Raw genomic sequence first — 23,541 nt, forward strand, 5'->3', positions numbered from 1 at the left:
TAGAAAGAATTAATATTCCATTAAAACTTTTGCTAAATTATACACTATTATATTCTAATTATAAACTAATTCAAATACTTATCTCTACACTTAAAAAATATGTATGCGTTATTAATGATCAAAACAAAATGTAAAACACAACCTTTGCTGGCGTCGAACACAAAAACCAAAACACCATTACAAAATCTATTTTTCTTAGTCACTCGATTGTCAAAACAATCATCCTTGAGAACTCTTAGATTTTGGTGTCTAAATTAACTTTTCATTATGTTTTTAGAAAAATCTTTTATATAATATCTATAATTAAAATTCTTATAGAATAATATTTTATTTTGTCAAGATATATAAGTAGTGATATTTAATTTTAGAGTAAATTACTTATCCTTTTCTTTTCTATAAATATATCTCTATACTTATTGATCTTTTCATTTTAAATTACCTATTTGATGAATATATTATCGCAGAATTTACAAGAACTACTAAAAGACTTTTTAAGGTTAAAATGAAAGCTTGAAATACATCACATTGATCTTAAAAGTTCACGTATGAAATGTAGTGTATTAATTAATATAATCTAAGAAACCTACTTATGAAGACATTCACATCATAATAACAGATTTATATAAGTGTTGGTAAAATCGGTAGTATTTAAAACAGTAAGTTGGAAGATGGTTAGTTAACTTTGAAAAGTTGTATCTTGGTCATGGAAGATGGTTAAATTTTTAAATATTTAAAATAATTACAATATCACAATTAATATCCATTACTTTTACATTCATTATCATTGCCCCCATCATCGTTCCACTGCCCACCACAACCTCCATAATCACTACCCTCAGTCCCTCACTGCCACCGTGACATAAATATATTTTTTATAAACAAGTTTTTTATAAAAATTATTTTTGTCAATAAAATTAATTTATATAATATTTATCGCATTATCAAAATTGAAAGATTAAATATACACTTTCTAGTTCGTAGCCGATCCCAATCAAGAAAAAAATAAAATAAAAAATTACATCTTCTTCAGCTTTCTTCTTCTTCTTCTTCATCACAAGCCCTGGTCTCCTAAAAGTCACACACTGTTAATCTCACTTAAACACACACACACACACACACACAAAAACAAACAATCAAATCCCTTCAATTAAATCAAAATCAAACAGTTACCCTTTTCAATTCACATCACAATCACCCAAACCCCTCTTTCAATTTTATATTATATCCAGATCTCAAATCTCCCCCATTTTCCCAACCTATACATACAATTTTCTGTAAGTATCATCGATTTATGGCTTCCCCTAATAATAACACTAATCAACCACCACCACCATCATTTGATGTTCAAAGACTCTTCATGAATCCATCCTCTTCTCCACCCCCAATTTCATCAAGCCCTAATAATATCAATTCCACTCCTACTTTTCAAAACCCTAACCCTAATAATCCCAATCTGCCATACCCACCACCGTCTTCCGCCGCCTCTTACCCACCGCCCACTGTTACCGGCACCGCCGGTAACCCTTACCCAATTTACCACCCTCAGTTTTACCCCCCATCTCCTCAATTTGAAAACCCTAATTACCCGAATCATAACCCGAATAGTAACCACTTGCCTGTTACTAACTTACACCATCAAAGATCTGTTCCTTATCCTACACCACCTCTCCAGCCACCTAGTCCTAGGTCAAACCCGAACCATGGTGCTCGTTTAATGGCGTTGCTAAGCGCGCCACAAACGAGCACTATTGATGCTAATACTCCGGGTCAACCCGGTGTTCCGATAGTGCAAGGGCCTACCAACCCTATGTTGATGGCCCCTGCATTGCATTCGGGTGGTTCTGGCCCGTTACGAATGGCTAGTAGTAAGTTGCCTAAAGGACGACATTTAAGCGGTGAAAAGGTTGTTTATGATATAGATGTTAGGTTGCCTGGTGAAGTGCAGCCTCAACTTGAGGTTACTCCTATTACTAAGTATGGGTCGGATCCTGGACTTGTTGTCGGTAGGCAGATTGCGGTTAATAAGAGTTATATTTGTTATGGGTTGAAACTTGGTGCCATTCGAGTTCTTAATATTAATACTGCTTTGAGATCATTGCTTAAAGGTTTAGCTCAGGTTTGTTACTTAATTTTTTTTTATGGGCTTTGTAGATTATGATTAAAGGTTTGATCTTTATATATGGATTTTGTGTTTTTAGTTTAATATGTTAAGTTGTAATAAAATGTAGCTTAAGATTAGTAGCTATTAGAGAGATATAACTTTGCCATGCCTGATTGTTAAAAATGTGCCATCCAGAGTTTGAGAATGCATAGGCTTGTTATAAGATCTAGTGCTAGACGTCTTTGCAACTTGTGCTTTTCTTATAAGCAAGTAAAGTTTGATTACCAAAAATGTACTAAAGGGATGGTTAGATGTGCCTTCTGGAATTGCTTACATGATCTTGAACTAGCAAAGTTAGATAACTAGTCATGCTTTTCATTTTGATAGGTTTAAACGTTTGGAAATTTTTACTCATTGAATGAAGTAATAGATTAAATGATTAATGATGAAGTTTGCGGTTTAGCGTATATTAATAATTAGAGTACTTCACTCTATCCTTAAAAACAAGTTTTGTTTCAGTAGTATCAAACTGATTATCCAACCTGTAAGTAATCAAAGTAAAGTAACTAGAGGTTGGATACACAAACACTAAATAAAAGGTGTTTGTAACGATGGTTTGGAGTTTTCAACTAATAGATTGTTCGATTAATATTAATTTGCTTAAAGTATGCTGATTTAATCAAACAATTTGTCCTTTGCAGAGGGTTACAGACATGGCGTTCTTTGCCGAGGATGTTCATCTTTTAGCTAGGTAAGATTTTGCTCACTGTTTATCACTCTTTTTTTAATGGTTGGGTGATAGCATTATTATCCTGTTCAGTGCAAGCATAGATGGACGAGTTTATGTGTGGAAGATCACAGAAGGCACAGATGAGGAGGATAAGCCTCAGATTACAGGGAAGATAGTTATCGCACTTCAGATCGTAGGCGAAGGAGAATCTGTTCATCCCCGAGTTTGTTGGCACTGCCATAAACAAGTACTTTCTCTTCTATATAAGTTTTAGTACTTTGGTGGTGTTTGATTATGAGTTATTTTTGGAATGGTTTAATGTAGTTAGGCACAAAATGTTTTTTTTTCTAATTTAATCCAAAATTCATGAATTAACTTGAAAAGTCATGGTGTGTTGCTATTTCCTTTAAGTCAGTCTTTTCTGTTTTAAGTTAACATACATTGTTATTGTTCTAACATTCATTTAGAACAATTATCAAACATGTATTCCTTATTTCGCAGTAACTCTTTCTATACAAAAAAGGGAGGGAGGGGGGGTACAAGGGTACATTTAATCATTTAGGGCACGAAACAAACAATACTGCTTGATTATACAGACTATATACCTGATATCAATGAGGGTTCACCTCCCCGTTGACTAGGTGTTCATTTATACGAGCAAAGAAAACAACCAGGCCCCTAGATGCTCACAATAATGATTGCAATTTTAATGTGCTGCAGGAAGTCCTCGTTGTTGGAATTGGAAAACGTGTTTTGAGAATTGATACTACAAAAGTTGGGAGAGGCGAAGCATATTCTGCAGAGGAACCTCTCAAGTGTCCTGTTGACAAGTTAATTAATGGAGTTCAGTTTGTTGGTAGTCATGATGGGGAAGTGACAGATCTATCAATGTGCCAATGGATGACTACCCGTTTGGTTTCTGCCTCGGTAGATGGAACGGTTAGTTTACTTCGAAATTAACTTGTATTCCTGTAACAAATGCATGTAATGATTGTCATAAACACCTCAACTTTGGTGCGCTGAGGCTGGGTTCAAATCCTGGTAATGCCCTAAAGGGTTTGCTCTCCCATGTGTAGATGGGTATAGCGTTGGTAAGGCCCCCTCACCACATTTGCATGTGGCAGGATTCGATCCCTTGACCCCCTAGGAAGAAACCACAACGTGGAAAACTCCCTAACCACTTTGCTATCACCCCAATGACATTTCCATAATCACTTGTCGTAGCATTATGTAACTTTTTGGCATTTTCTACTGATCAATAAAACCTAATATTCTGTATATGCCTTTATGGTATGGATTATGGATTTATGGTTAGGGAATTTTTTCAAAAGGTAAGCAACAAGGTAATATTTAGTGTGTTTTGTGCTGTCTCATTTGGTACAATCTACTGAAGGAAGTACGCTAAACATTATTTGTATATGGTCTATTAGATGTATACATATGTGCATGTTATGAAGTCTTAGACTTAAAAGTGATTTATAGATACACTATATACTGACAAACGACAATGGTATTCCGTAACTTACATCTGCTGTTGTATTTTTTTTTCGACAGATAAAAATTTGGGAAGACCGGAAGTCCTCACCGATTGCAGTGTTAAGGCCACATGACGGTTTGCCTGTCAACTCGGTTACATTTTTGACTGCTCCTCATCGCCCTGATCACATCATTCTTATAACTGGGGTATGTACCAGTCAGTTTTGTTTTCAGTTTTTCTTCTGTAGTTCTTTGTTTACTATTGGATACATAAAGTTGATATACATTTATGTCAAAATCTTTTTGAAAATGGTGACAGGGTCCTTTAAATCGTGAAGTGAAAATATGGGCTTCTGATAGTGAAGAAGGATGGTTACTTCCAAGTGATGCCGATTCATGGCACTGTTTACAGACATTGGAACTTAAAAGCTCTTCTGAATCTCGGGTAGAAGATGCATTTTTTAATCAAGTGGTTGCGTTATCTCAAGCAGGTCTTCTCTTACTAGCCAACGCAAAGAAAAATGCCATTTATGTTGTACATTTGGAATACGGTCCCAATCCAGAATCCACCCAAATGGATTATGTTGCAGAGTTCACAGTCACCATGCCCATACTTAGTTTTACTGGCACTAGTGATATATTACCACATGGAGAGCAAATTGTTCAGGTTTACTGTGTCCAGACACAGGCCATTCAACAATATGCTCTAGACATGTCCCAGTGCTTACCACCTCCAATTGATAGCATCACTTACGATAGACAAGATTCAACTGTTTCACGTGATGCACCAAGTACTGAAGGTTTGATTGTTTCAGAACCTTCTAGAAGCAAGGTAGAAACATCTTTGGATGTCTCGGTACCACCTTCTGATGTTGTTTCTGTTTTGAGACAACCATCAAGTTCTCCTTTGGCTGAATCTTCTGTTGAATCTCCCCCGGTTGCATTAAGTCCAACATTGTCCCGGAAACTTTCTGATCTGAAAAGTCCAACAGGCGGCCATGAATCTAGTGAGCCAAAAGTTATGGAATACTCAGTTGACAGGCAAGTGGACACGTCGTTGGCTGCAGATTCTGTAACTGATGAAAGCAAAGTGTTGAGAGAGGATGGTCCAAAGTTTAAGCATCCAACTCATTTGGTCACTCCTGCTGAATTGATGGCTACATCATCCTCTGAAATAAATCACGTTTCTGAGGTAAAGAATGACACCGATTCAATTCTACATGAGGTGACTTCAAATACTGATTTGCAAAATGTTGAGTTGGAGGTTAAGGTTGTTGGTGAAACTGGAAAAATTCAAAATGTTGAAACCGTTTTGCAAAGTGAGGTTCATGGTTTTGCTTCACAGGCATCTGATTTTGGAAGCCGTGTCATATCTGGGGAAACTTTTATTGTAAACGAGCCAAAGCAACTTGATGGATTAGACCAAACTTTAGGTGGTCAAGATGATGCTCAAGATGCGAAAGTTGATGTATCAGGACAGGTTGAGCCAGCGACAGCTGTAACAGCCGACTCCCCGGCACCGACATCAATCAAAGGGAGAAAACATAAGGGAAAGAATGCTCAAGGGTCAAACCAGTCATCTCCCTCCCCAAGTGTTTTTAATTCAACTGATTCTTCTATTGAGCCAGTAGGCGGTTCAAGTGTTCCATCTGCTGAATCCATACTATCACAACTTCATTCTATGCAAGAAGTAATTAACCAGGTAAATATTTATCAGTAACATGCACAAACTATAAACAAGTTGGGTTGATATTGTCTAATGAAGGTTAAATCTTGATCTTCTAAATGCAGGTCTTGATCAATCAAAAGGAAATTCAAAAGCAGATTCCAGGAATGGTAGCGGTACCTGTTACAAAAGAAGGCAAAAGGGTCGAGGTAGCCATAGGAAAAACCATGGAGAAAACATACAAAGCTAATTCTGATGCTCTCTGGGTTCGGACTCAAGAAGAATTCGCAAAGCAGGAAAAGGCAAACCGAGATCGGCATCAACAGGTTTCGGGTTTGGTTACAAATGGGTACAAGGACTTGCTTGCAGCTTGGGAGAAAATGTTGAAGAAGGAAACATCTGCAATCGTGCCAGCTGTGGTGCGATCAGTTACTCCAGTTATTGAGAAAACTGTGTCTTCAGCAATTTCAGAGGCTTTCCAGGTTACATAATATAAACACATGAGTTCTCTCTTTTAGCATGTATCTAATTTGAGTCTGATTTTTAACTATACACACAGAGAGGTGTTGCTGACAAGTCTGTAAACCAATTGGAGAAATCAGTTAATTCTAAGCTTGAAGCTAGTGTTGCTAGGCAAATTCAAACACAATTTCAAACTTCTGGCAAACAAGCATTGCAGGTATTAGTGTGATCCAAAATGGTCTGTGTTGGATATTTCTGCTCTGCTTGTCTGATTTACTAGTCTATTGTATAGGAAGCACTGAGGTCTAGTATGGAGGCGTCTATTGTTCCTGCCTTTGAGATGTCTTGCAAGGCCATGTTTGATCAAGTTGATGCTGCATTTCAAAAGGGAATGATTGAGCATACAAGCGCAGCTCAGCAGCAAGTTGAGTCTGCACATTCTCCTTTGGCGATTGCTTTGAGGGTAAGGACTTTCAAGCACTAATAGCAGATTGTTATATTTGCACCTTTATTCTTTTACTGACTTTAGTTACAAATGGTCAAATGATATGACCAGGTGACATAATAAGTCATATAGTTATAGGAAAATAAAAGATAATAAAAATTATCGTAATTGTAATAAATATTATATATATAGAGCAAGGGTACAAATTTAGCCTAAAAAGAGTACTTGATACTAATACAAACTGTAAGATTAACTAAGTTCATCGTCTAACGAAAAAAATATTTATTTTAGTTAGTTTATTTCAATTTATTAACTAATTTCTCAATAAGGAAGAAACTGATATAAAAAGGAACACTAACTGCAAGTTACTTTTTTGGTCTCGGCAATCATGTTGACTTGTTCTCTTTTTGATGTATGTGTATCTTAGGATGCCATCAATTCAGCGTCGTCCATGACTCAAACTTTGAGCGGGGAATTAGCTGATGGTCAAAGAAAGCTGGTAGCTCTTGCACTTTCAGGAGCAAACTCGGAATCATTAAACCCGTTGATGGCCCAAATAAGCAATGGACCTATAGGCAGTTTCCATGAGGTTAGTTCAAATCTTGTTATGTTTGCATTCATTGTGATGTCTGCATAAGGGCTGTTATATTTAGTTCATTAGAGAATATGTAAGAGAATTCTAAGTTATAGGATTGTACAGAAACGATTGTTCTATAGAGTACGATGAGAGTAATAAGGTTAAGGTATATATAGGGTGACATAATTCAAACAAGGTCATATACGAAACAATTATTTTTAAGGTATGGAAATTTTCCTCTATAGAGTAAGCCATAATTAGTATATATGAAGATCACATGTCTCATGTAAGGTATTACTCATTGACATGATGGTGTATAGCACTAAGTAAACAGTCACTTATAGTAAAATGAATCAGGTAACAAGGATTGATAGCAAATAATGAAAGTAGTTGACAGTCACAGACTAGCAACTAGGTACACCAAAGAAATGGGCGTTTATGCAAGAAGTATGGGACTTGAGTTGATTGCGTGGACGCAATCCCAAATAAGTAGGAGAGTTGTAAGATCCCCAAAATTTAAGGTAATATAATTATATTGGTTTTTAGTAATATCAGTTAATTAGTTTAAATGGTATATTTATCTATGAAGTATTGAGATTATCTACTAATAAAAGAAAGAATAAAATGACAAGTATCAAGTTTTTAGACGGTTAAATATGTATGATAAGGTTTCTTTATTGCTAAAAAAGGTTTATAAAAAAACCCTCTACTGAGGTTTTCACGGTCCCCAAAAGACTAGTGTTTGTGTATGTGTAAAATTACAGTTATATAACAATATCTATACCATGCAATAGATTGAGGCACCATTGGATCCAACGAAAGAGCTATCTAGATTGGTATATGAGCACAAATATGGGGACGCTTTCACAGCTGCCCTGCAACGAAGTGATGTTGGGATTGTGTCCTGGTTATGCTCCCAGGTACATTTTGATCTTCTTGTCACTTTCTTGTGTTCTTTCTACATTTTCCATTTTCTATTATTTTGCTATTCATTTTGTTCTCTTATTGGTTAATATTAGTGCTTATCATTTTAGTTATTTTTTAATTTGATTCTACCTGCTTTTTTAATTAGTGCTTATCGTTTTCATGTTTTACTATTCATAGCTACATTTCATCATGTAATGCCGTGAATTTTAAGTTGGCAAATGGTTATTCTAATACAAAGTTTTTAAACATAAGAGATCACTTTCAATCAAAAATAGTTCACATATTATATTTTTTTTTGTAAGGCCACACTTTTTCTGTTGAAAGTTTGTCTCATGTGGCTTTATTAGTTGCTGGTCAGTGTTAGTTACCAAATCCTCTTATATTGGACACAAGTCATCGTATGTTTATTCGACGGTTCTTGTTTTTTCGAACATCTGGTTGGTGGACTATATTTCTTCTCTAACAGTGTTTGTCGTTTTATATTGTATGTGGTCGAGTAGGTTGACCTGCAGGGCTTATTAACTCGCAATCCGGTGCCTCTGAGCCAAGGAGTACTGCTATCGTTACTGCAGCAGCTGGCTTGTGATATTCGAAACGACACAGGAAAGAAACTCCAATGGATGATGGATGTGGTGGTGGCCATCAAGCCATCAGACAGCATGATATCAATGCATGTTGGCCCAATCTACAAGCAAGTCTACTCTATACTAGACCATCAAATAAACATTCCCAACACATCAGTATCCGAGCTTTCAAGCATGCGGATTTTAATGCAACTCATCAACTCCACACTCAGGACCCTCTAAGTAATTTTGATGCCGGTAAAGACGGTTTATATAATATATCTACAGAGGACTGGTTGTACAAAGTTTTTGAATTTTGTATTTGGGGACAAGTATCTTGGACTTAATTGCTAGATGAGTTTGTTTCGGGTTTTTTTTGTTCTAATTGCTTATTATTATATTATTATTATAATGGATGTTTTAGGTCTTGTTAATCCAAAATTTGTACATTTCTTCTTATGTATGCAGTTTCTTTTTGTAGAGGGTTGTCTATGTGGTGGTGTTTCATTTAATCCAAAGTTTTTATTCCTATATTTTCTTGTATGAATTTTTGGGGTCTATATTATTGAGTCATGTGGTTCCATACTTTTATCTTTTATCTTCTCTGGCTGACCATGTTTCGAGTTTCATTTGTTTTACATATTCGATTTGAATCTTATGCAAAAGTGCAATGAGTTTAGTTAAAGGTTCACTTTAATAGTGCCTGTAATTATATAATTGTTTCTGGCCATTGTCACTAATCATGTCGGAGTTTTTCATTCAATTTTCCTACAACAATCTTTGCCTAAAAAAGAACAAAAAAAAAAAAGTAATTTTGAAAAGGATATGCAACCGTACAAAACTCGACGTGGAATTGTGAACCAAACTCGATCAATCATGTTTGGTTCCAAACCATACTTTAAAAGTAATCATTGAAGAACCATTGACCTGCCTTTTTCTGTAACCTCATTTAGATAAATGACAAAATAATAATAATAATAAAAAAGACACTATCCTAATTAAACTAATCACATCTAAAAACTCGACTATTTACCTATTTTTAATAAATTACGTGAAATTTTAAAGTATATATGTTTTTAACAGGTTAGATCGAATATGAAGTCTAAGTCTATACTATACTATCTTAATCTTAACAAGATCCACACTAAAATTTCACTATCTGTAAATAAGACACATTAACATATCTGTACATTAAAACAACTGCCTTAAAAATGAGTTTTAACCGAATATACAACACTCGTTACCAAATATGTTAATTTTATCACAAATCAGATTATCAAAAGATTTTATATTTTTAAATCCCGAAACATACTTATATGCATATAATATGGCTCATCAAATTTACATTAGTCTTCTATTTTATATCTAACTAATTTATATATTTTTCATATCGGTATTTACAATCAGATTTTAAAATGTTACTACCAACACTGATCGGTTTCCCATCGCCGGGAAGTATAAAACCCCCGCATTTTTCCACCGGCGGTCCACACAGACCGCCGTCCTAATCCATTATTCAAATTCAAATCATAAACCTCTCGTTCAGCCGGATCACATAAAGTGACGTAAGCATCATGTATCTCAATAAACTTCCGATCATCTTCTTTTTCAACATCAGGATGATAAACCTTCGCCAGATTCCGGTACGCTTTTTTGATCTCGTTCGCTGTTGCGTTCCGGTTGATCCGTAACACATCGTAGTGGCTTGATCGTGTTTTGGATGTCACCGGTTCGGCTAACACGGCGGCGCATGGTTTGTATCGCCGTGAATAGGATTTTCCGGCGAGAGTTGCCGTGATTGGGATCGTTAGGGTTCCGATCATGGTGAGAGAAATAATTGAAGAGGAGAGTAAGAAGAAGATTGGATTCGAGTTTTGAAGTAATGGAAGGTGTTAGTTATATATAGGAAACAGTCGATGGTCAGGTGGGGCCCTGTGGGGTTTACTTTTTTGGCTCCAGCAGTTTATTTGGCTTATCTGTTGTTTGTTTCTAGAAGGGCACCACTTTACTAAATTTTATTATACGGAGTATTAACAATTCTTTTTCAAGATAACCAACATATATATGAGATACAGTATATGTTTGCAAAACATTACTTCCTATTGATTAAGCTATCAACTTTACATGTAGATCTCGAGTTTGAGACATAAAAATGACTTAAAGAAATCTTATAAATAAAATTCTCCAGTAAAGCAGTTTTGTGTCCTGCAGAGGGAGCAAAGTTTTATCCTAACTAAATGTCGTAACTTCAGGCGGTTTAGTTGGGTTTTCTCCTCTTACTAAGTATTAAGGGTGAAAGTGTTCTCTAACGGACTAGGTTAAGATGACGTAAGCTAAATCCACTGTTGCGAGCAAATGATTCATACTTTTCAAAAAAAATGTTTTTAGATATTTTTTTTTATCACTGTATATATTTTATTTATGAAAAATCAGATATTTCGATAAATACACTATGTATAGAAAAACACATAGTCTAAATATAATGTGAATTTAATGGTATATGGTTATTAATTCATCTGTAGCTGGTTTTACTAAAACAGTCGTTTTGAAATTTCCCTTAATACCCTGAGTTTAAAACCAACGGACCTCGTTTCTTTTCTCATTTTGAATTCATGTATCACCATCATAGTATCATACTATTTGGAGTTTTTTTAGAAAAATTATTTAGAATATTTGTCATTATTCATTGCAGATTATCAAAAATTAAAAATATAAAAGATAACGAATAAAAGATTCAAAGTAAGATGTAATAGCCCCTTTGGTTTGTGAAACCATGAAAGGAAAAAAAAAATCGCCTTTGGTTTGTGAATCACAAATCGAGCCGAGTGAAAAAAACCATGAGCCGGAACCTAGTCTTAGAGTGAAGCTAGCGTGGGTCTAAGTAATGTTATGTTGGGTGTACCAAAATAGATAAAGGTGTTTTCTTTGTTGTTTCTAGAATGACAAGATATAACGATAACCATTGTGGCTGTCCATTTCAATAGTTTGCTTGGACTCAACTTGATGTTTCCCCTTCCATTATTTGATGTATAAGTTGTTTTTTAATCCTTTTCTATTCATTATGTGATTTGATTTTTCAACTGATGTTAGCTAGCTAGTTTATAAAAAAATTTAATTTAATGTATGATTGTTGATTGACAGAATGCTTTCTTATAAAGTGTAAACATTATTTGACTTTTAATTCTTTATCATTTTTTTTACAAATTTTTATGTGCAAATAAATTGATAAAAACAATTCGCGCTCTTTTAAAAGTGTAAGATACGTAAACAAATGACTTTTTTGTTATGGTTTCTAAATCTACATTCAAATATAACATATTGTTTAAGAGCATGGAACACGACAACAAATCGTTGTGGATAAGCACCCAACAATTACAATATTGCATTAGCTCATCACGAGTCAGAGATCACATCGAGTCAATTAGAAAACTAAGTAGTAAAAATTGGATAAACCAAATAGTGATTTGCTTTGATTTGGATTTTGAGTTAATTTAGATGGTTCGGAGTCATATCTCCTATTAACAATGAAATTCATCTCGTTAGACTAGTTTAAACCGATCTGTTCAAATTAACTAAATTTCCCAACCTATAAATGAAAATCATGCTAAATCAAAACCTTGCATAGAAGACCACTACATGGATATGTAAGATATAATAACGTTACTCAATCCCGTTATGGATGTAGTATATATGTAAGAGGAGAGCTAGGTGAGATCGATCTCAATAACCAAATTCTTATTCTAAGTAGAGAGACTCATACCTAAGGTACATTTTACTGTTTGCCGGTGGGTAGAACCAAGACTCATTTTAGCCAGGAGCTTACTTTAATTACGTATTTATATGATATATATGAGACAAACGTTTGATATAATTTCAAATATACTCGGCTGGTGAAGAGTGGGGGACCTATCGAGACTGAGCCATCTTTGCTAGCCGATAGTTAGTCAAGTTTTTGGTCTTATATCTTGCTTGTAACGTCAATGCTTAAGACGGAATTGCATGTAGAAATCTAGAAAAAGACTAAAGAATAAAAATTGATATTGGTAGGCTAGGCTGATAGCTATTTGAAATATGTTTCGTTTTACATTAACAGAACTACTCCGTAAGCACTAAGCAGTAATTACTTATGGGCCAAAATACAACAAAGGCCCACAAACTATGATGAGCCCAATAAGAGAGAAACTAGTACATACAAATTTACACATCCTCATATTGGACAACGACCTTTATTTTTCATATCAGCAAGGAATATAGAAAAGGAGTTTGACATCTGCTGCCATTGGGTCAGCAGCTTGAATCTTTTGGGGACAACATATCGATTGTGCTAAAAAAAAAAACCCCTAAATTATAGTAAATTTTTTTTTTTTTCCTTTTATATTGACTGGTAGTGTTTTTATTTTTATTTCTTTGACTTGTTTTTCTTTTCTTTTTTTTTTTTTTTTATCTCAATTTACCGATTATGAAGCACAAATAAAACTAAACCTTGCATACATCAAACCTTGCACTATGGAGTTATGACCAAACTAGGTATGGGACTACATATATTAAAGGTATAATTCCGACTAAGGGTTCATGTAGTATACGTATATTTTTTTTTTATAAAATGCTGTGTTCTCTACATGTGTCGTCGGTAAAAAAAAAAATATGTAAGATACCCGACAATTTTCTAAAACACATGCCTAGCAATGAAACTTATGAAGTGGTGTTGTTGCACCTAAATGGGAATCAAATTTAGCCATGTGCCAAAAACTTTTAAAAATCACTACATTAATGTATAACTTAACGAATATCGTTACTTTGTGAGGTCACTTAAGACTATTGTTAAAAAACTTGTTATGTATCACTTTCGATCATGATTTTGTCAACAAACGAAACTACAAAGCATATACCTAGCTCATTATCATACCTTGATTAATTAAACAAACTTCTAAGGCAAAGAAACTAAAAACCATAATATAGTTATGTAACTACAAAACCATAAATATATACTTCAAGATCTCAAGTAGTTTCTTTTGGACATACTATACTACATATCACAATTAAAAAATAACGAGGTTACAGACTTTAGATTTATCCATAAAGCAACGAATGGATGATGATATCCGAGAAATTTGCACTTGTCACCATTTTGTAGATACACCTCCCATAAATCATGCCACGTGCTTCTTCACCATTCATTTCAACTCAACCAATTTACATATACTATGTTCATCCATATCTTTCTATATATAATCACACAACGTTCCATTCCTTTCAAACACAAATCCTTGACTAAATAAAAAACAAAAAAAAAGAAAACAACACTATGGACACTCGACATGACCAAACACAACAGTATCAATCACACCAACAAAACCAAATTAGCACGAAAACAATGGTATTTGCAACTGTGGGTGCCATCACAATAGGAGGACCACTTGTAGCCATGATGGGGTTCACTTTTTTGGCAACTATGACATTTTTTGTCATAACTTCACCACTTCTCATCATATTTAGCCCACTTTTGATAGGTGCAGGGTTTGTGTTAATAGTTGTCTTATCCGGGTTTGCGCTGGCTGGAGTCATGGCACTAGCTGGACTCTTTGCGTTGGGGTGGGTTTTTAGGTTGGTTAAAAGTGGTGAGTTGCAACAGAGTATTGGGGCTTTGACAGGGAAGTTGGTTGAGAGTGGTGAGAATATTAAAGAGAATGTTAAAGAGACTGGAAAAGAGTGGGCAAGTAATTTGAAACAAACTACTACTAGTATGCAAAATACTCCTGATAATAGGACAGCAAATCAAGCTTAATTAATTTGAATGTTTAGAAAATGAAACATGTTGTTTTGTACTTGATGAATGATGATAAATGAATAATTGTAAGTTTCTTTATTTGTTAATGTTATATAATAATGGATTACTTTGGGTTATCCTCGTATGTGATAAAAATATGATGATATATATGTTTGGTCACATATCCAGCTATACATGACTGAGTGATACAATTAGGGGTTTAGAGGGGGTTAGATTAGGGATTAGGGAAATGGGCTAGGTAGTTGCCTGGACGGGGTTAATTATTAGCGGGTGAGTAAGCACGTGAGGCTATTTAACACGAAAAAACGACCAATAACATTATTAGGATGTGCATGGTTTGGTCCAAATCGGTTATATCATTTAAACCAAGGTAATTTGTCAGAAATTTTAACCGTCGATTTATTTTTTTCGTAAATTATTCGTATGGTTTGGATTTGGTGTTAGATACTATACAATCTGGAAAAACCAAACGGGTCATTTAATTATAATAATTGTAAGTTTATATATACGTTAATAGTTGATAATGTATATTATATATGCTTATTATTTGGTTAAAGGTGTAAAGCATGTATCAAAATATGTAATTGTTATGTTTGTTTTGCTTATAAGATAAATATATTGTTATGTTATGATATCGAATCTTGAATGCTATATTATTATATGTTTTTATACATTTAATTTTTTTAAAAAATAAAAAGCCATTTAATCATTTAAATCCAACCGGTTTAATTGGTTTTAGTTGGTTTGGTTTGACATAATAATTTGGACGGATTGGTTTGAAAAATTGTTTTTTTTGAACGGCGGGAGGGGGCGGGAGGGAAGGTCGTTTCATCGAGCTGAGCAATGACATTCAAACGGGCAGTATGCTCAGGGTTTGAGGTGCTTTACATCGTTTGTATCCCAAAGGGAGCCCATTTTACGCTAAAGAGGTAAATATCCGAGGTCAATGGGGAATACAAGATTCGATCCCATGACCTCCAATCCAACATCCTCTCTCGCCAAGATACCCAGAAGGTACGTATCGGTTTAGTTGTATCGGTTTGGTTGAGATTTTAAGCTAAAATCGTCCAAACCGGATCATGCACATCTCTAAATAACATCATGTATGATCTGAATGCGAAATTGTAAATAATAGATATCATTGTTTAAAACGGATAATTTTAACCAAAAGTATTATTTCAGTAATTTATTCCAAACGATAAGTACTATTACCAATGTTTTAAAGGCCGGTATTTTAATCATACCGGAATACCATCCGGTACCCGGTATTGTGTAAAATACCGGCCGGTATTTTGAATTTTGTTGGGCTACTTCAAACATATTCCTCAAACATAAAATATATACATATATGGACCTTTTGGGGCTGTAAAAAACCTGCATGAAAACATGAAAAAATTATATTCCTTCAAACATGAAAACCCACAGCGTATTTGTAGCAAACAAATACAAAGTTACAAACACATCAAATACAAAGTTCCATAGAAATCCAAACTCATACAAATCCATCACATTTGTAACAAGATCTTAAACCATACAAACGATACATATAGAGCGATTTACCTTAATAAGAAATCCAAACTCATACAAATCCATCACATTTGTAACAAGAAAATAATTTAGCTAATTAAAGTAGATTTCGTATAATATAAAAGCTTAATAAAGAAAAATTACCTTAATAAGTTGATAATTTAGGTGGTGGCTCCAGAGTCCAGATCGGGTGGTGGCTGCTAATTTAGGGGTTGAATGGTGTGTTTTAATTTAGGGATTGAAATTTAGGGGTTGTTCACAATAGGATATAAGATGCTCTTTTAGGTGGAGTGGATCGTGGATGACTAATCGGCTAATCCCAATCCTTTTTTTTTCTTTCTAAATGATGCTTACCGCCGGTATTATGTTATCGGTATTTCGTAAATAACTCCGCTATTTTCGTATGACTGTATAATCAAAATATCGTCTGTAAAATACCGGGGTACCACCCGGTATCCGGTATTCCGGGTAATACCGGCCGGTACGTACCGGTATTTAAAACATTGACTATTACAGTGATTTCCAAATCATAAATATTATTTTAGGTCTACTGGAGCTACCCACTTTGATCAATTAGTCAAGATTTTGACTGGATACGAGATCACCGGTGCTCGATCTAGTGGTATTTTTATGGGGATTCTATTTATCGCTGTAGGATTCCTATAGTGAACAGTTCCGAGCAAATCTTCTAGAGAGCGTACCCTTTGTTTCTACTCTTTCTCTCTTCTAAAAATAACTAAAATATCAAAAAAAATTCCGTGTGGTTTATCTCTAAAAAGTACTATTTCAGTGATTTATTTCAAATCATAAGTATTATTTTAGTAACTATCTAGTACGGTGTATTGGTAGAGGTTACAAGAAAAAAAATTCTAGAAGGCGAGTTAAAAAAATCCGTAAAAAATAAATATAAAAGGATTATAAGAAATTTTAAAAAACAATGAAAGACAAAAAAAAATAATAATAATTTGAGGGGGCATTGGTTCCCTTTTGACCCTTATGTGCTATCACCATTGTGTATTGGGAATGTTAAAATGTAAACAGATCTTAGATTTATTTAGATAGAGAGGCTGGGAGGTTTTATCTAAATGGTAAAAAAAACTTTCGGTTTTCACATGTGATAGAGATCAAACTTTTAACTTTTGTAGGCTAAAATATTTATCACTGCTCCAAAACTTAAAAGTGATACTATTTTTTAAAAGGAAATTTACCTCTTTGGTCAAATTAACAATGTCTGGTTGTATTCGTAGCATGCAACGAAAGGGATAGAGGTATGTTAATTAGACGTATGTAACAAAATCAAAACACATTTTTTCGTTTCCGATTCAAATCACAAACGTCTTTGTCTTCTTCTCTTTCAGTTACTTACGTGTGGACGTTACAGTTTCAACTTTACAGAAATATATATATAGGAACAAAAATGTTGTTATGTTTACTCGTACATACAAGACTACTTTTCAAATCCCAAATAATCCGGTTTCATAATTAAAAAAGGTATTTACTTGATATATATATAACTATGGATTTAAAGGTTTAAATTTCGAAGCAAGATTTGGAAGGGTTGATATTATATAGATCATGTTAGGAAGTAGGCCTTATTGAAAGGTTATATTTTGAAGCAAAATTTGGAAGGATTGATATTATAGATTATGTTAAAAAGTAGGCCTTATTAAACTTGCTTTTTTCTTTTTCTTTCTCTGAAAGTCCCGGGTTCAAACTTGGGATAACTACGAGCAATTAACATTTGGCGTTAAAAAAATTATTAGAACTTGGGTAAAGTTTGTTATCTAGTCAGGTCATACAAAACTGTTAAAAGTTAAAACATGTTTTAGGAAGATAGACCAATATTGAGATCACCACAATCCAGTCATAACTTTTTTTCAAAAAGAAAAAATAGAACTCAGGTAAATTTTGTTTCATCAAACAACAAGGAGTACCAAAAAACATTGTGTTCATAAGAGTATTGAAAACCTATGACGTAAGTGGTTTCTATTTTTTTGTATATATTATATTAACATGCTCTTGAATATATATATACACTTTAAGATAATGTTTTTAGGGAAAAAAAAAACACCTATATTGAATACCAAAATCCAGCCAACTAAGACTCTTGTGCACATTTGCTAAATTATGGTAGCCAATAGCCTATGTAGTAAAACAAGACTTATTTGTTAGCTCAGTCCACAAAAATGATGAGATTTGGTGTTGAAATGGCTGAAGAACACCAACATGTACCTGGAGGTTCCATGAACAATGATGATGATGACAAAACGATAAGAACGGGTAAAAAAAACGTAAGTTTTCATGATTTTTTATGTAATGGGCTAAGTCAGCTGAAGTGATTTTCTTGAAACCAGGCACGTTTTGGACCACGATTGCACATATTATAACTGCGGTAATTGGCTCTGGTGTACTGTCCCTGGCTTGGGGCACGGCTCAGCTTGGTTGGATTGGAGGGCCCATTGTGTTGATCGTTTTTGGGTTTGTAACATACGTGTCTTCATATCTTTTGTCAGATTGCTATAGGTCTCCTGATCCTGTTACTGGAACTAGAAATCGGTCTTTTACAGATGCTGTCAGAGTCATTCTTGGTACCATCTATTGACTCAAAAATTCTTCTACCATTTATATATACGTTCATTTTTTGTATATAGTAATTTATCCTGTATTTTACAGGCGAAAAATATGCATGGACATCTGGTTTGCTTCAGTACTTTAGCTTTTTTGGAACCGCGATTGCTTATGTGGTGACAACTTCATCTTGTGTGAAGTAATTAGTCTCACTTAACTTACTAATGGTTTTCAAGATTTTTTTTTTTTTTGGTTATGATTAATGTTTGAATTATTTGGGCTGATGGTATCATTCAGGGCAATTTTAAGAACAAATTGTATCCATAAGAAAGGAAGTGATGCTGATTGCCACAATAGCGGCCAAATTTATATGTTGCTGTTTGGAGTTGTGCAGATTGTAATGTCACAGATACCAGATTTCAATAGCATGGTTTTGGTGTCCGTTGTTGCAGCCATAATGTCGTTTTGCTACTCATCTATTGGTATTGGGCTTGGTTTTGCTAAAGTCATAGGTAAGAACATCTTCATACTTCAATCTTTATTTGGTTTTCTTTTAACAAATTGTGTGATTTTATAGTTTTGATTTCTTAAAAACTGCAGAAAATGGTAAGATTGCTGGGAGCATTACAGGAATTCCGGCTGCTAGTGTGGCCAATAGGCTATGGCTAACTTTTCAAGCACTTGGAGACATAGCATTTGCGTATCCATATGCTTTAGTTCTTTTAGAAATTCAGGTTACATGTTATTTACTTAGTGCAAGATTTATATTATACAATTGTAAAACAAGATGAAGTTTTGGTCTTTTGGATGATGTATTTTGGTGCATTGAATTGAAGGATACTATAAAGTCACCACCAGCAGAGAACAAGGTTGCAAGAAAGGCTTCTGCAATGGCGATGATTGTGACAACTTCTTTCTACCTTGGATGTGGATGCTTTGGATATGCAGCATTTGGGAACGACACACCTGGAAACCTCTTGACAGGATTCGGTTCTTATGAGCCTAATTGGATTGTTAAATTTGCTAATGTGTGCATTATCATACACCTAGTTGGAGGATACCAAGTGAGTCTTAATTAATCATGGATTTCTTGTTGACCATAAAATTCAAACTGCTACTTTGTTAGAAATGACTAACACAACCTTTTTTCTTTACAAATAAAAAGCTATTCAGTCAGCCAGTATTTGCATTTGTGGAAAGATGGCTAACCAGCAAGTTCCCTGCCAGTCAGTTTCTGAAGAAATTCTACAAAATAAAGTTGCCATTAGTGCCGGTTTTTCATTTGAATCTATTCAGGCTATGTTTCAGATCATCTTATGTTGCAGTGACTACCGCAATTGCATCGGAGTTCCCATACTTTAATGAGATTCTTGGTGTGTTGGGAGCATTGAATCTTTGGCCGTTGGCAATATATTTTCCAGTGGAAATGTATATAGTACAAAGAAATGTGCAAGTTTGGGGCAAAAAATGGGTGTTTCTTCAAATATTTAGTTGTATTTTGATGGTAGTATCATTTGTAGCTTTAGTTGGGTCAGTAGCTGGACTCATTCAAGCAAAAATGAATTAGTCTCGTAGTGAATGCGCATTGTTTCTGCCTGAAATGAACTTAACAAGATAGATCGCGGCAATTTGGCAGGTTTGGAAGCTTCTCGAACGTTTGATTTGAAGCTTTTGAAGTTGAATCATTCGATTCCATGATGTTGTATAGTGAAAACTAGTAGTCAAACCGAATTTAATATATGTAAAAAATTGTCATGTCTAACGTAACTAAGTATTCCTAAATTATACCTTAATTTATTTGTAAACCTTGTAAGTCCATCATGATGAAAGTCCCTTTTGAATATTAAAACTTACATATAAAGTTCTTTATATAAATTGTTTTACAAGAGATCTCAGATTCGGATCTTATTAAGTAACAATTTGGAGTGGTCAGGGAAACAGTCACAGATTAACCTTTGCATATGCGAGTAAAAATACTCGTCTTTCCTGCATAACTTGAAGTGAAAAAACGTTTTCTTTACTTGATTACATATAAAGGTCCTGTGTTAGAGTTGACAATTCAATATTACAATTTCAAGAATCTTTTATGGTTTTTCACTTTTTTGTTATTCTGACTACTTTGTTTTATATACGAGTATTTGTTATCTCCAATAAAAACAATTCAATGCTAATTGGCAATTGGTGAGATTTAGGCCCTTTAATTAGGCCTTTACAATAACATATAAATACAGCCCACTGTCTAATATAATAGTCAAGCAACCAACATTTTACTTAACTTCTACACAAACTATTCATGTTTTATTATTAATAATAAATATAAAGATTAAACTAGCTAGATTCTTTTGGTTAGAGTTGAATCTTGTATTCTACTAATCTGCAAATTTGTTCGAAATTTTGAAAACCATGTTTTAAGAAAGATACTTTATTCATTAGAATCTGGAATCTGGGTGATCAAAGTCAAATGCTCCAAGATTCATCTTAACTGCAAGAATCTGAAAAGATTCTAAGAATTAGAAACAAGATGATCGCCGAAGAAGATGGTTACGAAAATGAAGAGGAGGCGGCTCCAATGTTGCAGCTGTCTCCTTTTAGTCACACTGGTTTGAACTTCTAAGATATTGTCTTACTGCTGTTTTTTATTTCAGACAGTTATTGTTTCTGCATAGCTCATTTAGTTGATTTAATGTCCTTTTTTTATATCTCGATAGATGTCATAGTCGAACGTGAACTCATCCCTCAAGTTTCTGTTATTGATGATCACAAGAACATAATAAGAACAGGTGAAGCTAATTATGTGAATACCATTATATCAATTTGTGTTATTTATGATGTCAGTCTAATATGAATTTGAACTATATTCCTTTTGAGACAGGAACATTATGGACTACGATTGCTCACATTATAACTGCAGTGATTGGATCTGGTGTACTTTCTTTGGCGTGGAGCGTTTCACAGCTAGGTTGGATTGGAGGGCCCGTTGCGTTGTTCTGCTTTGCTTTTGTAACCTATGTGTCTTCGTCTCTTTTATCAGATTGCTACAGGTCACCTGATCCAGTAACTGGAGCTAGAAACCGCTCTTATACTGATGCAGTTAGAGTTATCCTAGGTATTACTACGACCCACCTTTAAGTTTCTAATTCATATTACTGGTTGCACTCTTGAAATAATTAGTACTCCAGGCGAAAAACAGGCATTGTTATGCGGTTTGCTTCAACTTTTGAACTTCTATGGGACTGGTGTTGCTTATGTGGTTACCACCGCAACTTGTATGAGGTATTTTCCCATTTTTGCCTTCTTTTTATTTGAAACTTTTTCAAGCAATAGACGGAATGAAGTAGTTTTGTTTATCTTGATATCAGGGCAGTTCAAAAATCAAATTGTTACCATAAAAATGGGCATGAGGCTTCTTGTGAGACTGATGGGAACGTCTATATGTTTTTGTTTGGAGTTATACAGATTGTTATGTCACAAATACCCGATTTTCATAGCATGATGTGGGTATCTGTTATTGCTGCCATCATGTCATTTTGTTACTCATCGATTGGCTTTGGACTTGGTGTAGCTCAAGTGATCGGTATGTATTTGCTTATAGTTCTAATTATTGTCAAATTCAATTAAAGACATAAGTAAATGTTTATGCGAAAATGAAAGCACAGAAAATGGTAAGGTCGATGGAAGCATCTATGGAGTCTCGGCTGTTAGTGTACCAGTGAAACTATGGTTAACTTTTCAAGCAATCGGTGATGTGGCATTCGCCTATCCATATTCATTAGTTTTTCTTGAAATACAGGTCAGTACACGCCAATATAATTCAAGTGTTGCGAAATGGTTAATTACTAGTGTTTTGGATATGGGCAATAACATGGCAATTACTTTTCTTTTGTTTTTAGGATACCCTGAAGTCACCACCAGAAAACAAGGTTATGAAAAAGGCATCAGTTATTGCGATTATTGTGACAACCTTCTTCTACCTTGGATGTGGATGTTTTGGGTATGCAGCTTTTGGTGACAATACACCAGGAAATCTTTTGACTGGATTCGGGTTTTATGAGCCTTACTGGCTCATTGACTTTGCTAACGTGTGCATCATTCTACATCTAGTCGGAGGATACCAAGTAACTCTTCGATACTGCATTCACCATTAACCATTGACATTAAAAGTCAAATTATTTCTAACACCTTGCTATTTTGTTTTATGGTAACAAAAGCTATACAGCCAGCCGGTGTATGCATATGCAGAGAGATGGTTAGAAGAGACATTCCCAGAAAATGTATATCTTAAGAAATTCTACTGTCTAAAGCTCCCATTCTTGCCGGATTTTGAGTTGAATCTATTCAGATTGTGTTTTAGAACAGCATACGTCGTGTCGACAACTGGAATCGGGATGGTGTTCCCATATTTCAATGAAATACTGGGTCTGTTAGGGGCTTTGAATCTATGGCCATTAGCAATATACTTCCCGGTGGAAATGTACATACTGCAAACAAAGGTGAAAACTTGGAGCAGAAAGTGGGTGGCTCTACAAACATTCAGCAGTATCTTAATGGTGATATCAGCAATGGCTTTGATGGGGTCGGTTGCTGGACTCATAGATGCGAAGTTTAGCTAATGAACCACCATCGCAAACAATCACATATTTATTGTCTTGAGGATTTTATAAGATTAAATATGCAAAATTGAAAATTTAGCAGTAAGAAAATGTAAACATGG

At 34.6% G+C, this 23,541-nt stretch overlaps 5 protein-coding genes across 7 annotated transcripts; 4 read left to right on the forward strand and 1 right to left on the reverse strand.

Annotated features, from left to right (window-relative positions):
* The first annotated feature begins 975 nt into the window (after nt 1-975).
* On the forward strand, nt 976-9,427 carry LOC122598933 (enhancer of mRNA-decapping protein 4). The gene is made up of 12 exons (XM_043771402.1): nt 976-2,116; nt 2,803-2,852; nt 2,922-3,078; nt 3,552-3,770; nt 4,386-4,514; nt 4,627-6,009; nt 6,099-6,455; nt 6,533-6,652; nt 6,728-6,898; nt 7,308-7,469; nt 8,252-8,377; nt 8,885-9,427. Exons 1-12 carry the CDS (start codon nt 1,292-1,294, stop codon nt 9,188-9,190), a joined length of 4,005 nt encoding a protein of 1,334 aa, XP_043627337.1. The 5' UTR covers nt 976-1,291; the 3' UTR covers nt 9,191-9,427.
* An 877-nt stretch (nt 9,428-10,304) lies between these two features.
* On the reverse strand, nt 10,305-10,805 carry LOC122600935 (chaperone protein dnaJ 11, chloroplastic-like). The gene has a single exon (XM_043773714.1). The coding sequence runs from the start codon at nt 10,768-10,770 to the stop codon at nt 10,369-10,371; it is 402 nt and encodes a 133-aa protein (XP_043629649.1). The 5' UTR covers nt 10,771-10,805; the 3' UTR covers nt 10,305-10,368.
* A 3,425-nt stretch (nt 10,806-14,230) lies between these two features.
* Nucleotides 14,231-14,732, forward strand: LOC122598845 (oleosin-like). The gene has a single exon (XM_043771325.1). It carries the CDS (start codon nt 14,253-14,255, stop codon nt 14,730-14,732), a length of 480 nt encoding a protein of 159 aa, XP_043627260.1. The 5' UTR covers nt 14,231-14,252.
* Nucleotides 14,733-18,448: 3,716 nt separating this feature from the next.
* LOC122601626 (probable amino acid permease 7) lies at nt 18,449-20,568 on the forward strand. The gene is made up of 7 exons (XM_043774372.1): nt 18,449-18,542; nt 18,617-18,850; nt 18,936-19,029; nt 19,128-19,342; nt 19,431-19,564; nt 19,667-19,894; nt 19,996-20,568. Exons 1-7 carry the CDS (start codon nt 18,449-18,451, stop codon nt 20,395-20,397), a joined length of 1,401 nt encoding a protein of 466 aa, XP_043630307.1. The 3' UTR covers nt 20,398-20,568.
* A 697-nt stretch (nt 20,569-21,265) lies between these two features.
* Nucleotides 21,266-23,519, forward strand: LOC122602307 (probable amino acid permease 7). 3 transcript variants are annotated; one of them, XM_043775007.1, is made up of 8 exons: nt 21,266-21,430; nt 21,506-21,610; nt 21,703-21,936; nt 22,010-22,103; nt 22,190-22,404; nt 22,487-22,620; nt 22,721-22,945; nt 23,039-23,519. In XM_043775007.1, exons 1-8 carry the CDS (start codon nt 21,352-21,354, stop codon nt 23,438-23,440), a joined length of 1,488 nt encoding a protein of 495 aa, XP_043630942.1. In that variant the 5' UTR covers nt 21,266-21,351; the 3' UTR covers nt 23,441-23,519. The 3 variants fall into 3 exon arrangements, with proteins under 3 accessions (XP_043630942.1, XP_043630943.1, XP_043630945.1); XM_043775008.1 differs by having other exon boundaries at nt 21,539-21,610; XM_043775010.1 differs by lacking the exon at nt 21,506-21,610.
* The last annotated feature ends 22 nt before the right edge of the window (nt 23,520-23,541 follow it).

This window comes from Erigeron canadensis, chromosome 5 (genome assembly GCF_010389155.1).
Source record: "Erigeron canadensis isolate Cc75 chromosome 5, C_canadensis_v1, whole genome shotgun sequence".
Taxonomy (NCBI): Eukaryota; Viridiplantae; Streptophyta; class Magnoliopsida; order Asterales; family Asteraceae; genus Erigeron; species Erigeron canadensis.

Coding starts and splice junctions, on each gene's coding strand:
- LOC122598933 (XM_043771402.1), top strand. CDS start 1,292: ATGGCTTCCCCTAATAATAACACTAATCAACCACCACCACCATCATTT. Junction 6,653..6,727: donor CTGGCAAACAAGCATTGCAG/GTATTAGTGTGA, acceptor TCTATTGTATAG/GAAGCACTGAGGTCTAGTAT. Junction 7,470..8,251: donor CTATAGGCAGTTTCCATGAG/GTTAGTTCAAAT, acceptor ACCATGCAATAG/ATTGAGGCACCATTGGATCC.
- LOC122600935 (XM_043773714.1), bottom strand. CDS start 10,770: ATGATCGGAACCCTAACGATCCCAATCACGGCAACTCTCGCCGGAAAA.
- LOC122598845 (XM_043771325.1), top strand. CDS start 14,253: ATGGACACTCGACATGACCAAACACAACAGTATCAATCACACCAACAA.
- LOC122601626 (XM_043774372.1), top strand. CDS start 18,449: ATGATGAGATTTGGTGTTGAAATGGCTGAAGAACACCAACATGTACCT. Junction 19,343..19,430: donor TGGTTTTGCTAAAGTCATAG/GTAAGAACATCT, acceptor TAAAAACTGCAG/AAAATGGTAAGATTGCTGGG. Junction 19,895..19,995: donor ACCTAGTTGGAGGATACCAA/GTGAGTCTTAAT, acceptor ACAAATAAAAAG/CTATTCAGTCAGCCAGTATT.
- LOC122602307 (XM_043775007.1), top strand. CDS start 21,352: ATGATCGCCGAAGAAGATGGTTACGAAAATGAAGAGGAGGCGGCTCCA. Junction 21,611..21,702: donor CAAGAACATAATAAGAACAG/GTGAAGCTAATT, acceptor CTTTTGAGACAG/GAACATTATGGACTACGATT. Junction 22,621..22,720: donor TAGTTTTTCTTGAAATACAG/GTCAGTACACGC, acceptor TTTTGTTTTTAG/GATACCCTGAAGTCACCACC.